At 36.2% G+C, this 16,378-nt stretch overlaps 1 protein-coding gene across 6 annotated transcripts in view; it reads right to left on the reverse strand.

Moving 5' to 3' along the window:
* Positions 1-2,308: 2,308 nt before the first annotated feature.
* The window catches only part of LOC123551048 (uncharacterized), a 100,562-nt gene continuing 86,492 nt past the window's right edge, over positions 2,309-16,378 (reverse strand). For all 6 annotated transcript variants that reach the window (XM_045339686.2, XM_045339690.2, XM_045339688.2 and 3 more), the window contains exons 2-3: positions 12,753-13,382; positions 2,309-7,659 (exon numbers count right to left, since the gene is read on the reverse strand). In XM_045339686.2, the coding sequence (XP_045195621.2) occupies positions 7,227-7,659; positions 12,753-13,339 (1,020 nt within the window). In that variant the 5' untranslated portion in view covers positions 13,340-13,382 and the 3' untranslated portion in view covers positions 2,309-7,226. The remainder of the gene's footprint in view (positions 7,660-12,752; positions 13,383-16,378) is intronic.

Below are 16,378 nucleotides of genomic sequence, written 5' to 3' on the forward strand. Positions count from 1 at the left end.
GAACAAACGAAATAAATGACAATTAACAAATGACCACAGTACGACATGACAAAAACTAATGGAAGTTTGATAGCAATTGCAAACATTTGAAAGGTAATGTGACCGTAAGCTGGCAAACCTAAGCTTTTAAAAAATGTTGGTTCTCAAAATTATTTGATTTACTAATACAAACAGAGGCTTGTTGTGGCATTCTATTGCAGAGATCAAACAATACACTGCACTTGAGTCAAGAAGTAAAAAGACATTATCATGTTTATTTTGCACAGTCGTGCAATTCAAATAAAATACTCGTAAATTGTAATCACATAGGTCGTATATTTGTCAGTCCGTGTTATCTTATATTAAACATTTTGTCTACGATTACTTGCAACAGAGCCATTTTTGTTCCACTTAAAATAATTAGAGGTTATTATGCAGGGCTGGTGTGCCATAAGGTGATATTGGCATACCGGTTGAGTATGCCAATATCGTATTACGGCACGCCAGCCCTGTTTTATAACCTTTTTTTTTCATATGTTTCACTCTACTGTTTAGGGGCCTATGTGGAAGAGTGGTTAAGGTCGTGGACTTCAAATTACTTGCCCATCACAATGTGAGCACTCGGGATGTTGAATTCTTCATGTGAGGAAGCCATCCAGCTGGCTTAGGAGGTCGGTGGTTCTACCCAGTTGTCCGCTCGTAATGATATAATGCACGGAGGGGCACCTGGGGTTTTCCTCACCATCAGAGCTGGAAAGGCGCCATATGATATATAACTGTGTCGGTGCGACGCTAAATCCAACAAAAACTCTACTGTTTTATCGTAAATAAGATTAACTTATGTTGCACGGCCTTAATGTTTCGTGTAATGCGCGGGAACGTCATCACTGTATGATGACACTGACGTCATGTCCATCCAAACGTTTGTTACAGATTAATTCAGTCTAGGACCACAGCTGCTTGTGTCATCCTTTTTAGTTAATTGTTACGTTTGGCTTAAATCACTAATTCCTCAATTCTAAGAAAGTAATGAACCCGCTATAAAAATGCTTAAAACTTTGTTTCATATCTGTAGACAGTTTAATTTTCCTAAATGGAGGAATAAATTCTGAAATATTTTTACCGATGTTGTGTCTGGAGCGATTTGGCTGTTACAGAACAACTTTTCTAACACTTGTCCTTACTCCGAGAGATTCCTTTATATGAAAATTGGTACATCTTTGCATGATATTATATTGTTCTATCACATTGGTTTGCATGTAACAGTCCCCTTGAAACTTTACTTCAGATACATTATTGCATATGTTACTAAATACAGTAACAAATTTGCACTGAGAAGCAGCGTGAGGCCGATATCAGTGTTCGTGAGAGATGGTGTGTCTGATTTCGATATCTGGCACACTTCCGGCGATATCAGGCACACTCCCGGCTGCGCAAAACAGCCAGATTATATACCTTCCCTGACAGGAGGTCCAGTATATGCAAACTAACTTTATTATACAAAAGAAAGCATGGTAAATTAACATAATTTCGCTAGTTTCCTTTTCCAGCATGGTTGAATAATTCAGACACAAGAAATTACGGCACTAGAATGCATGAAATTATAACAATTTTTTTTAAGAGGAAATGACTTCAGCGTCAACAGCTTAATCGATTGTTTCAGCTGTCAGTTGTTCCTTAGAAGATCAATGTCTTCGAAAACATCTGGACACCTAAAACGGAAACTTGTTCCTAGTCGAGCGCGTTACATCTCCAGCACTGCTGGATACAGTACCAGTTTGAGTAAACAACCTGTAAATGTAAGTTTTTCTGACAAATTTGTATATTATCTTTAAATTCTATCTTATCTCTTTAAAGAGACAATTAAAACAGTATTTTGATAGTTCTGTCTACGTTTAAGATAAACAAGTAAAGACATACGATACTGCACTGCGGTTTTCAGCTTATTATAAAGTTGTGTTTACGTAGCTTTTTGTAGCTGTAATGTTATCTTATTTGTGTATCTTCCATTGAAATTTAAACCGAAATTTATCGTTTAGTGAAGTGTTCATACATCCTCATTTTATCATTAAAACTTGATTATTACAAATGTAACATCTTAAGCGCGGTTGAAATAGAAGTGTAAATCTTTGAAGCTCGTCGAAGCGCTTTAGAATAAGACATTGTACAATTAGGACACTTTTCCTTGATCTCGTCATGCATTCAGCAATATATTATAGGATGAAAAAACACTCTTAGGTAAAGTAAATAACAAAATCTGAATAGATCAGCTCACGTACCTGTTTAAGAAAATACCTGTAAACGCAAATGAAACAACAATAACAACATATAAGCTCAGCTGAGTATATTTGTTTTCAAAAACATCATAAATTCTTCTTAACAGTGCCGACAGTATGAAAGTCCATTTCTGTGAGACAACCTTTTCCTCAAATGAAGATCATTCAAATAGTAACTAGCAGATCAAAAAATAAATATAAAGTGTAGCCAAGCATAATGTAAATTCTTAGTAAAATAAAACAAAAATCAACAAATATTCAACCTAATATTTAAAAAAATAACAAAACAAAGCACAACTTAAAACCATGTTCTATGGTCCAACGCTTTAGGTGGCGTTGCATTTATGATATCTTAAATGTATGTCAATAACAAAAATGTGTACACACTCTTAGCACCAGAGTACAGCACTTAAAATCTCTATATTTCGAGAACAAGAACACAAGCATTTTATTTGTCTATTTAAAGCATTGCAAAACAATAAGTATCATCTACATCTAAGTGATATATGGTTCCCCGGTTATTAAAAAACTGAACACAATTCTAGATAAACAAAGGTTTGAGACAAAACATTATTTTAAATTTTTATCTAGAAGTGGAGGGTTCAACCAACATCCGCTCCTTCTCCAAAAGGAATCTACGATATACCTCTGTCGGTAAAATAGAATAGAACAGAATCTACTTTTGTTTTTGGTTGAACTGTAGTCAGGTAAGATCATGTCATATTCACTTCTACTTCTTTGATCTTGTATCCGTCGCTTACTTCTCGCTATTCGTAGGTTCCACAAAATAAAATGTACCTGCTTTGTAGAAATTGCTCTTTTGTGACGTTCCAATTGTTTCCAAACGATATCATTTTGTTAACAATATTGTCAGCTGAATATTGTTGACTTTCTACCATTCTAACATTGTATTCATTTTCATTAAACTTATGTGTTGTTGAAGTAATTTGGCAAATACAAATGCCTACTTCCCAGTGTGTACTTTATGCTATGAGTATATATGTATGTAAATGCATGTGAATGACCAGAAGAGTAGTTACGAATAATTGACCTTGGTGTAAAAAAACGAAGAGATCGCAGTCATAAAAAATCACATGGCATGGACACACAGAAGAGGTCATACAAAAATGTAGTTCGTGAATGACCAACAAAAATAAGAAACTTCCAAACTTAGCAAATACATTGAAATGAAACCGTATGTGTGTATTGGGCTCAAAGGGTGGCCCGGTCAACATCTGCCATGAATTGCACCGCAAATTAATATACTAAATAAGGAATTAGAGTACACTGAATTTTTCAATAGGGGCAAGTTTACGAAACTATTTGTATTTCAATAAACTTCACTTACATACATATGAGCCGTGCCATGGGAAAACCAACATAGTGGGTGTGCGACCAGCATGGATCCAGACCAGCCTGCGCATCCGCGCAGTCTGGTCAGGATCCATGCTGTTCGCTAACAGTTTCTCCAATTCCAATAGGCTTTAAAAGCGAACAGCATGGAGCCTGACCAGACCGCGCGGATGCGCAGGCTGGTCTGGATCCATGCTGGTCGCACACCCACTATGTTGGTTTTCCCATGGCACGGCTCAATTATGTTCTGGTATGGAAGTCTATTGTTATATAAAACTATATGTTTTCTGGCAGTGACACATTGATACTTAAACACAAAATCAGATCTTATATGAAACAACTTAAAAATAAACATAAGACAGAATTAATATATTAAGAGCAAATTTAAAAACACCTACTTGATTTGCATAAATATAAACACTGAACATCTTGAGTGTGAAACAGATGCTGTCAGAAGATGTCATGACATTAACTCTAAAATGTCAAGCTTTACAGGGTCGTCATGCATAGCTACGTGTCGTTTCTTTTTGAAGAGCGAGTCATTAACCTTATAGTAGAAACGTCTCCATTGTCTGTTTTAACGTTAATTTGATTTCACTGTGTGCGCAAGACAATGTGTAACGTCTCTCAGTAACTTTTTAAGGACAAAGAGTTCCTTTGATAGGTGGCGTTAGTTATCTGTCGTCTAAAAACTTACTTTCTGCTGTGTAATTTAGAACGATAACATTTAAAAGTCTCCACTTACAAGAAGCTTCAAGCTGCAAGCTTTCATCACAAGCAAGCTAATACAAATTAGTATAAACTAAACAGAAATGAGCCGCGCCATGAGAAAACCAACATAGTGCGTTTGCGACCAGTATGAATCCAGACCAGCCTGCGCATCCGCGCAGTCTGATCAGGATCCATGCTGTTCGCTAACGGTTTCTGTAATTGCTATAGGCTTTTAAAGCGAATAGCATGGATCCTGACCAGACTGCGCGGATGCCCAGGCTGGTCTGGATCCATGCTAGTCGCAAAGCCACTGTGTTTGTTTTCTCATGATGCGGCTCAAATAACTTTCTGTAATGCAACAAAACTTTCTACATGTTGACTACAATAACAGACATTAACCTGGAAATTGAAAATAAACCAACCAATTTGCTTAATACATAATATTAGCGTATCAAAATGATATGACGTCGAATTACTAGAGTTATATTATTTTCCTTGCAATGTTCGAAATTCTGGAAAAAATCTGTTTAAAACGACTTAAATTGAAATGAAACAAGTGAATGAAGTATTGCCATGCAATACAAAGTCCCCTACTGGAAGGCACCTAATTTTCTCTACTGCAGTATAACATAATGAACTGATATCTATCAATGATGTATAAACAATAGTGTACTATATATACAATATGTTATAATAAAACATGGATTAAAATTTGTATATATAAAAACCTAAAGTTGTTTTCATATGGCATTTTTGGCCGATTATCAAAAAAGGTATCATATAAGTTATTTATAGTAACAACAAAGGGAAATTAATCCTAAAAAAATCTATATAATATAAGTCCACAAGAAACTCTTTACCAGGTAGAGAAAGTTTAAAAAAAACACCTAAAAATTGGATGTGACATGCATGTTGTACCACAGAAAAGTGGTTCCGATTTTTCCCTATGGCCAGTAATAAATAAGTTACAAAATAATTTATTTATAGTAACAACAAAGGGACGTAATTCTAAAACAAGGGTGTCTCATGGTAGTGACCATTTGTGCCAAGTTACATCAAAATCCCTCTATGCATGAAGAAGGAATGCTCCGGAAGTGTGACCTTGACCTTGGACTTAGGGACCTGGTTCTTGGGCATGACACTCCATCTCATGGTGGTGAACATTTGTGCCAAGTAATATTAAAATCCCTTTAAGGATTGTTGTGTTACAGACTGGACAGGAAAAAAGCCCTTTTGGCCTTTGACTTTAAAGTGTGACCTTGATCTTGCAGCTAAGGGCCCGGGTTTTGCGCATAACACATTGTCTCATCCAGTGGAATACTTGTGCAAACTGATATTTAAATCCTGTTTTGCATGACAAAGTTATAGACTGAACAGGAAAAAATCCCACTGATCTTTGATCTCCAAGTGTGACCTTGACTTTAAGTCAGGGTTCTGGGTAATGCGCATGACACATCGTCTCATCATGGGGAACAGTTATGCCAAATAATATTAAAATCCATTGATGGATGACAGAGTTCTGGACCGGACAGGGAAAAAACCCTATTGACCTTTGACCTCCAATTGTGACCTTGACCTTTGAGCTAGGGGTCCGGGTTTTGTCCGGGTTTTGTCCGGGTCTTATCATGGGAAACATTTGTGCCAAGTAATATTAAAATCCCTTCATGGATGGCAGAGTTATAGACCGGACAGGAAAAAAAACCCTACTAACATTTGACCTCCAACTGTGACCTTGACCTTTAAGCTAGGGGTCCGGGTTTTATGCATGACAAGTCGTCTCATCATGGGAAACATTTGTGCCAAGTAATATTAAAATCCCTTCATGGATAGCCGAGTTACGGATCGGACAGGAAAAAAGCCCTGTTGACCTTTGACCTCCAATTGTGACCTTGATCTATGAACCAGGGTCCGAGATTTGCGCACGACACATCGTCTCATAATGGGAAACATTTGTGCCAAGTGATATTAAAATCCCTTAATGAATGGCAGAGTTATGGACCGGACACGACACAGACCCTGTTCATGCCATGTTAACATATGACTGCCAAGTGTGACCTTGAATTTTAAGCAAGGAGTCTGAAAGTTGTGCATGACACATCGTCTTATAATGAGGTACATTTGGGCCAAGTAATATTAAAATCTCTTGATGGATGGCCGAGTTATGGACCGGACAGAAAAAAAGCCCTGTTGATCTTTGGCCTCCAATTGTGACCTTGACCTATGAGCCAGGGGTCCGGGATTTGCGCATGATACGTCGTCTGATCATGGAGAACATTTGTGGTAAGTGATATTAAAATCCCTTAATGAATGACAGAGTTATGGACCGGACACGAAACAGACCCTGTTCATGCCATGTTGACATTTTACTGCGAAGTGTGTTATGGACCGGACACGAAATTGCAGACGGACGGACGGACGGACGGGCGGAAAAGCGCATTCCTATAGTCCCCGAAACTGGTTTTCAACCAGTAGGGGACTAATAAAAATGCTAACTGGAGCACTTGTTCAATCAACAGGCGTTTAAGCAGTCGATGGCGATGCAAGCGATGTAACAGAAATTATTGGATATCTATATAAAACTGCAATAAAACAAAATGCATGTACAGCAATTCAATATCGTTCACTATTGATCAGTAGTACTGAAGGTTGCCAAGATGCTCAATTACTATAACTGACATAAAATTATAACTGATTTCCAGAGAGTGACCTAGTGTGTCAGTCACTGCACGTGCAAACATGTGGAGTTATAATTCAATATGGTAGCTTTTATGACAGTTTGGATCTCCGGACAAATTATGCAATTTGTTCAATAGTACACCACAATCAAATGTGTTCGTATTTTGTTTTATGGAATTATCACTTTTGATATGGATTATCCCTCCTTTTCCTAGCACATCTACTAATGTACTATACAACAGTTTCGTTCGTATTCTGTTCTATGGAATTTTTACTTTTCATGTGGATAACTCCCCCCTTATCTTGCACCACATAAGATGCATGTTTGATCAATTGCTGTTCCTGTTCATTCACCATTTTCTTTATTTTCACTGTTGCATCCTCAAATTTGAAGTCATCGGCTCTTTCCTGAAGTTTGATCATATGATCAATTTCTATCACGTTTTTCCCGTGCAGAGACTCCAGCGGTGCAGTGTTTTTCGCAATGATTTTACCAACTTCAGTTAGTATTGATTTTGGATTATTCACAGCTTCATCGTCTGAGAGAGATTTTAAATTTGGAAAATGTTTGCTTTCTCGTAGCTCTTTATACGTGCAGGGAACACAGATGCAACACGAGTTCACAAGACTGTAGAATGACGTCACAACTTCACCATGACACAATCTGAAAAAACATTTACATTAATTTACGTACAAATGTGAAATGGAAATGTAGACGTTTTAATTAATATACGTCCTTATAGACATTGTGAATGATTGCATTCAACTATTTTCAACATTCATCAAGAGGGCATCTGAGTAAACTTAATTGTTGGCTTGTTACCACGGAGACAGTAGCAACACCATGGCGGAATACAACTGTGCTCTACTATGTAAAGAGTTGAGCGGTTAGACACTATCTCGCTGATCACATTTATATGAACATTTATAAGACATCCTGAATGAGCTGTCATAAAAAAACAGTTTTCGTCATTGCTGTTGCGTAAACTATGTGGTGAATGGTAGAAATACTCCGCGGAACTTGTGATGATGTAGCATTAGATATAGTTACCTCTTATGAACAGACTTGGTCAAACTGATACAGATTTCATTACGCTCGAATTTTTAAGCAATATTTTTTCCCTTTAGCTTTTCAAATTATCATCTGATCTAAAACAAATTGAAAATAAAAATGTGCCAAGGAACAAGCCATTAGACGTATTTCGAAAAAAACTCCGAAGAGCAGTGATGCGGCTGAACGCAACTGAAATTACCAAAACGTAAACATTTACTCCGCGACAACATGACTGTACTTTCATTTTATATCTTAAACGCTGACAGCCGTGCAAATGAAAGATTTACACATTATTAAACATTAGTTTGATCAAAATATTAAATGCGTTTACACAATAACAAAATTACGGAAGATATGCTTGTGGTCATGTAGGTCAACCAAGCGTCAACAATAAATTTGTAATTAGGGAACATTTTTCATATTGGAAATGTCATATTTGCATATTAAATTAAATAAAGGTTTGCCTGCTGAACTACACGAGTAGTTATTTTGTTAACAATGAGGGTTGTTTTGTATTTCATAATCATATATACTAATGTGCATACCAAATGACTCGTATGTTCAGGAAAACTGCACAATTTTGTGAAACGACGTTTAATTGTTATTATTAGTGCAAATATCAATTTTTTTTCGACAGTAATGCAAGAAAATTTGTTGTTTTATTAAAGATTTCTTTAAAAGACATATAAAGTATTGATTAGTGACATTCAAAAGCATATTAATGACATTGTATTCTGGACATTTTGACTATTTTGTGTTAGAAAAAAATGTAGAATGTAGTAATTTTGATATCTGTCTCATCATAAAGAAAAACACACATCTTTAAACGTGGCAATTTATTCAAATTCTTCAACATAGTTGTCAGAATAATTTGTATATTTAATGTATTTGATATATATATACAAGCAAGCACAGATAGTGCTTGACTCCTTTTTCATTCTATCATTGCTATAGCTATAGTTGATTGCTGTAAATAATGGGATTTGGGTCATTTATGGACGATTTGGGTTAATCACATTTATAGCTGGATCCCAGCACCACATATTATGTTGTATACGATAGTATAATGGAACCAAATATTTGTTAGAGCAAGTACTCGTTGTAAAAATACTATGTATGAATTTTGACCAATCAGAAATAAGTTCTATAAATAGCACCAATCAAAGCTCACTTCTGCTAAGGTATAAATAGGTAGATGGATGACAGAGAGATCATTCTGTATCCAGCGATTGATGTAGACACATCGGGGATTCAACTAATAACTTATCCCTGTACCTTGATGAGGAAGTTATTGCAACAACACTGTAAGGGCGGATAAATTATTAAAAAGAAGACGTTTGAAGTTCATAGACTAAAGAAGAGTTGCAGAATTGAGCTATAGGGCCAGCGCATAGGAGTTATACCAAAACGGTAATTGAATGCTATAGACGATAGCAAATATAGGCTGAGCATCGGAAAGCTGAGGCGGATACATAGTGTTTGGTAATCTACTGAGATAGTAGGAGAGTTCCAGCTTATAGACGAGGTTCAGCGTTATTGGCGAAGTACAGCCAAGGCATCGGGGTTATATCTATATGGTAGTTGAATGCTACATGAGATAGCATATAGGCGCTGAGCATCCAGGAGTCAGGACAATCTTATCAAGTTACAGCTTCAATTAAGAGGACATAGGCTGAGCATCTATGCGATAGGATTTCGTATGTTGTTGATTCAAAGACATTGTCTGACGGGAACTTCAACAAAAAGACCAGTCAAGTATAGTATCTCCAGCCTATAGGAGTTTGAGCTGATTATCATTAATTGAAGATTGTTAGTTTGAAACATTTAGTGATTTGCCTGATCCCTGAAATTATTTAGCTCCTAACTGAAATCATTTACGAATCATTGGTACACGAATTATTTAGGCAAGGTAGCCAGAGAAAAAAATTATATACAAGATATTTGGTCTCACCAGCTACACGTTTTAACAAAGGACATTCTACATCGTTTGTCAGCTAGTCTAAGACATAGTCACCTTAGCGATTGGACCCATTTTATTGTTCAAGATACTAAAGGCGTAGGCATTTCCCTGGGTTATATAACTTTTATAAGACTTTTTTTTTAAGATAAATACAAGATTTGAGCCGCGCCACGAGAAAACCAACATAGTGGCTTTGCGAGCAGCATGGATCCAGACCAGCCTGCGCATCTGCGTAGTCTGGTCAAGATCCATGCTGTTCGCTTTCAAAGCCTATTGCAATAAGAGAAAACTATTAGCGAACAGCATGGATCCTGACCAGACTGCGCGGATGCGCAGGCTGGTCTGGATCCATGCTGCTCGCAAAGCCACTATGTTGGTTTTCTCGTGGCGCGGCTCATTTATCATCCGAACGTATTAAGAGTCTTTACAACTTGAAATGTTTTATTTCATGTCAATAATGAAAATATAAATATAACATATACAGATACAAGTAGAATTTTGGTGCTTATAAAATGTTTTCCTTCAAAGCTTTACAACTTCCGTCTTTAAAGATTATTCTATCATGAGCAAAATCCTGAGCTTATCAAATATAGTCGCCGGCTTCCTTGAATACAAGTAATGTTTTCGCAACGTAAGTGCATAATGTCGGAACAAGAGCTTCAAGAAAGCAAAGCAAACATTCCAAACACTATCGCACACTATGTACACAAAAAACCTTCCTTATACAAACAGTTTTTTTCTTAGATTTATCCGAATTACAACTGAAAAAAGGTGCTCATTGAGTCTGTCTCGTGCAAAGATCAAACAAAACATTGTGCTTTTAACTCTGTATCAAATCAAATGCTTCTGTATATCCTCAAGGACTTAAGAAACACTTGAAAACTTCGATTTAAGAAAACTTTTGAGATATGTAGATTAAAAAAAGTTAAAGTAGTGACTTTCCGTTCTGCATGAAGCATGACTACCAAAGCTCATAATGAATTACTTTTATTCGAAAAATATCTGGTTGTCGGAATAACTTTGAATGTTAAACTGTTAAAACATAATTGAATCAAGCAGTATGTCCGATGATAAAATGTTATGTTAATTTTTCTTCCGTTGCAATACGCAAATGTATGTAGCGTCAACGTAGTTTTAAACGTGCTGGTCCCATACCGAAGTATGTCCAGTATAATGTCGTTGGCTGCTCCATACCGAAATAATTGAATGGTGTTTTGATCTTTTTTTGCAGTGATGTTGACGTAATTTTAAACGTGCATGTGTTGGTGTTAGACGTGGAACCCTAGACCGAAGCATGTCCAGTATTACTTATGTGACTGGTCCGTGGTGTTTGATCTTGTCACCATTTAGCTATCTAATAAAATCATTTTTGAGAAACGTCTACTTTGGCAAGAAAAAAAGTCGATAATTATTTAATTAAAACATCGTTATTTAATAATATGTCGGGAAATAATTTAAAATGAAATGGTTGTTTGTGTTTTTTAATCGGCTGTAATAAGTAACAATAAATAATTATGGTAAAGTCAGGCTGTGAATTGCGCATGGAGAGAACTACAACATAACTTCATATGCGCAGGTGACAACGGTCACGCTTCCTGTATTACATATGAAACAACCATATTTTTAGACCAGAGTTTATTAATATAAACTATATGCATACGAGTTGCAAGAATGAACTGATTCAATTTATGGAAATGACGTTTTAAATGCCCTTTGATGTATTCATAAACTTCACATACCAGTGACAGACGGCAGTTACTTAACAAATTGCACGCGACAGCACATTGTCAGAAGAAAGTCTTTTTTTACAGTAACCAGGAATACCGTTAACCCTAATCAACAATATTTCACATATCAATGTTTTTAATCATGAAGAAAATAACTAAACAAGAGCACCGCAATGCAGAGGAATATATGCCCGAAGGTATGACCTTTGACCCCTTAGTGTGACCTTGAATTTGAAGCGAGCCATCCAAAACATGCGCTCTGCACGTCGTCGTCTCGACGTGGTGAACATTTGTGCCAAGTTTCTTTAAAATCTTTCAAGCAGTTCAAGAGTTACAGAGTGGACACGAAACAACGTCATATGACCTTTGACCCATAAGTGTGACCTTGACTTTGAAGCAAGCCATCCAAAAACATGCGCTCTGCACTTCGTCTCGATGTGGTGACCATTTTTGTTAAGTTTCTTTGAAATCCATTCAGAGGTTCAAAGTTACAGTTCAGGAGTTACAGAGCGGACACGAAATTTCTAACGGACAGACAGACAGACGTACACCGGCGTCATAACATAATACGTCCCTTCTTGCGTATAATAAGCACTTTTGTTTAAACAACCCAAAAAAATAGAACGTATTATTTCGCCTACAATTCATCGCAAAAATAAATACTATATCCTTCTAATAAAAAAGTTAGACACGACACATCATAAATATATCTTTTGTACGGAAATGCATAAAAATAAGTCCGCGTGGGTTTGATTTAGAATGTCACTTATTTTTAAGATAATTATCTTCTGTTTAATATCCTGAAAAACCTAGGTAACAATTTATCAACGAAAAGATAGTGCAGTTTCATATTTATACTAATGTTATATTACGAGTACTTTGGCATCAATTGCTTACGTTTCGAGATATCACTGCATCTACAATTACATCACAGTGAGTAACGAGGAACTGAAAAAAACGAGGAATTGAAAATAATACTCATGTTGTAAGAATAAGGAAATATTAATGCTACGCACCTGTAAAAGTAATATGGCGGAAGTCGTGGACGTATGTGACTCACTCTTAATTGATTAAATTCTTGCAGCACTTGTAAGGTACCGTGACTCTCATCACACATGTGACACCCACAATTTGTGAAGGTCATGGCCAAACTCCGACTTTGTACAGATTCGCACCGCAGACGCCGTATTGAATATTTGAGTCCGTCAAACTTTTTCACAATATCGTCAAAATTTGATAGCAGTGTAATATTGTCTACATCACTCATATTAAACCCAATAGAATCCCCAGGGTCAGCTGTGAACATCCGAGCTGCTTCTTTCCCGCATATTGGACACTCAAGTTTTCCATTTGTTGTCGGTGTCATCGACTTGCGAATGCATTTATGGCAAAGCACGTGTCCGCATGGAAACGTATCCGGGGCTTTGCCCATTGACACTTCACGATAATATTCACTGTCACTAACTTTTCGAATCTGTCGTCCACCTCCATACTCGCTAGATTTGGTGGAGTAAATTGGTTTGAGGGTATTGTTGTTTTCCTCTAAAGTTTGCGGCATTCCGTTAACTTGGCAGCAATTCATCACAGGTCCATTTGCCATCATTAGCGATTCATTTGTTTGTTGTTAATTATGGAAACCATAGCACCTGCAACACATATGAATGAAGATATAGTCTAATAACAAAAGAACTATTCAACAAACGTGATGGAGTTAGCAATCCTTACCTAACGACAGTGAAATTATAGCCAAAAATACCCAAGAATATTTACCGCGCAGACACCACATTTTATGTATATATCCGATTCTTTATATAACTTATATTTAACATTTTCATTAATTATTGCTATCCTTGAGACATAGCTTTCATTGAGCAAGTGCAATTCTGGTTACAGAATTCCATTCAAAATCAATAAATTATGATCAAAAGATGTCTGAAGATTAAATCAATGCATGTAAAGACAGATAATTTGTCTCGTCATACACTTTGGAATAAATAACAATCGTTTGTATATCGATGTGTGTGTTGGAATGAATACAAGAAATATTATGTATTATTTGACAGTCAGAAAAAGTAAATACGAGCTCCGGTTTTGACCAGTGGTTGAACCTAATAGCAACAATTGGTCATCTTCGACCTTTCTAGTAAACGTATTTAGTTTCACATTCTAATTTATAAGCAGTTTCTTCCTTTTCCCCCACCTTTTTTAAATAAACAGTTGACTGATATAATCTGAAACGCTGTTATTACAACATGCCCGTTCCTGACATACATTTTGGCTTTAGTGTCCGTATCGTTTTATGTTTGTGCTTTTAGGGCCAGTATAATACACATCTGTATATACCTTGTCGAACGGCGTTTAGATCCTTATAAAATACATACATGATAATGTGTATTATATATTGTTCTTTAAGATACGTATCATACAAAGCAGACACACGAGATATATATATATATATATATATATATATATATTATATATATATATATATATATATAATATATATATATATATATATATATATAATATATATATATATATATATATATATGGAAACCACACGGCATGGCTAAAACATACTGAGACCTCTTAATACTTCTATTCAAATGAGAAAGAAACATGTGGTGTCCATTATATGTGATACTCGTATGTCAATTTTGTACTTTTAAAATCAAAATAATATACTAAAACATTACAGACAAAAATGACCAAGATTTTCCTAAAACAATACTGGTGCTGGCTGATTTTCATGAAACTAAACTTAATTTGAGCAGCACCATGAGAAAACCAACAAAGTGAATTTGCGAGCAGCATGGATCCAGACCAGCCTGCGCAACCGCGCAGTCTGGTTAGGATCCATGCTGTTTGCTTTCAAGGCATATTGCAATTAGAGAAACCGTTAGCGAACAGCATGGATCCTGACCAGACTGCGCGGATGCGCAGGCTGGTCTGGATCCATGCTGGCCGCAAATGCACTATGTTGGTTTTCTCATGGTGCTGCTCAATTTATATTCATGCTGCAACATCGTTAATTTTCTTGTATATCTTCGTAATATACGAGAGTTAGACTGGGCTAAATTAACAAAACAAAAAAGGAGGGTTCCTAGCGAATCAAATTAATTCGTTCGTATTGTGCAGCACTGTTTATGGTCATTTCTTATTCTGTTAGAATGGCTACGTCTGTTTTATTATTAAAACGGTATGTTGGTTTTCTAAGATTGTTTTTGTTTGCTTCATAAAGGACACGTTACAACTATAGTGATTTACATTTTCTTTATATATTGCTGCATATGACCATGACAGTTACTAGAATGGTATCTCATAAAAACCGCTTGCAATATTTCCAGACACAATAACAAACTAATGTCCCATACCTCATATATCTCTGCTCATATATCTCTGATACTGTCTGGTGCGACAGACGACAGTGTATTAATAATGGAATAAACGCTGACACTTATAAATGACACGTGTTCAGCTAGACAAATGGCATGTAGGATAGTCATTTGTTCTGTGTAAAATCAAGATGCCGTTCAACGTGTAAACACCGTATGCAATGTTATGCCACAAATGAAGCAAAAACCTGGTGTTTACATGTGAAAGATATTTTGATCTTATTTGACCTTAACCTCGCAGCAGGAATTATTCTTGATATTTTCACCGTGACATCATTAGATATATTTGAGCCGTGCCATGGGAAAACCAACATAGTGGGTATGCGACCAGCAAGGATCCAGACCAGCCTGCGCATCCGCGCAGTCTGGTCAGGATCCATGCTGTTCGCTTTCAAAGCCTATTACAATTAGAGAAACCGTTAGCGAACAGCATGGATCCTGACCAGACTGCGCGGATGCGCAGACTGGTCTGGATCCTTGCTGGTCGCATACCCACTATGTTGGTTTTCTCATGGCGCGGCTCATTTCACTGTTATATTTTGAAAACATGTCATTAAATGTATGCATTCATTAGTTTATAGACCAACTTACAATGTCTTATTACAATACAAACTACAAACTAAAATTTACATTAGTGACAGCTTGGGTTGTTCGTGCATACTATTTCTACTATAATTAATGCATAAAATTTATATTAATTGTTTTCATCCTGTCTAAAAAATGATATCAAAATGATTTTTACAGATATATTTGAAAGTAAATTCTCTCGAATCAAATCTAATAAAGACAATGAATACTGTTACATCTCAGAGAAAAATCTTCAATTTTTGGAGACATTCTCAGTTACAGACAATAGCTGAAAAATCTTCAATTTTTGGAGACATTCTCAGTTACAGACATTAGCTGAAAAATCTTCAATTTTTCGAGACATTCTCAGTTACAGACATTAGCTGAAAAATCTTCAATTTTTGGAGACATTCTCAGTTACAGACATTAGCTGAAAAATCTTCAATTTTTGGAGACATTCTCAGTTACAGACAATAGCTCAATGTTTCGTGTGTAGTCGGCTTAATTTTCGAAAGTAACGGCATTAATGGAATATATTGGGCAAGATGTCCAAGCATTGCGTATTGCTGACTGGACAAGATAAATCATCCCCGCCATTTAATATTTATTTACCTCATTGTGTATGCACCAACACAACTTGTTTTAAGGCAAACTACTGTTGATTGATATCTAGATAATTC

This window comes from Mercenaria mercenaria, chromosome 4, assembly GCF_021730395.1.
Source record: "Mercenaria mercenaria strain notata chromosome 4, MADL_Memer_1, whole genome shotgun sequence".
NCBI classification, from domain to species: Eukaryota; Metazoa; Mollusca; class Bivalvia; order Venerida; family Veneridae; genus Mercenaria; species Mercenaria mercenaria.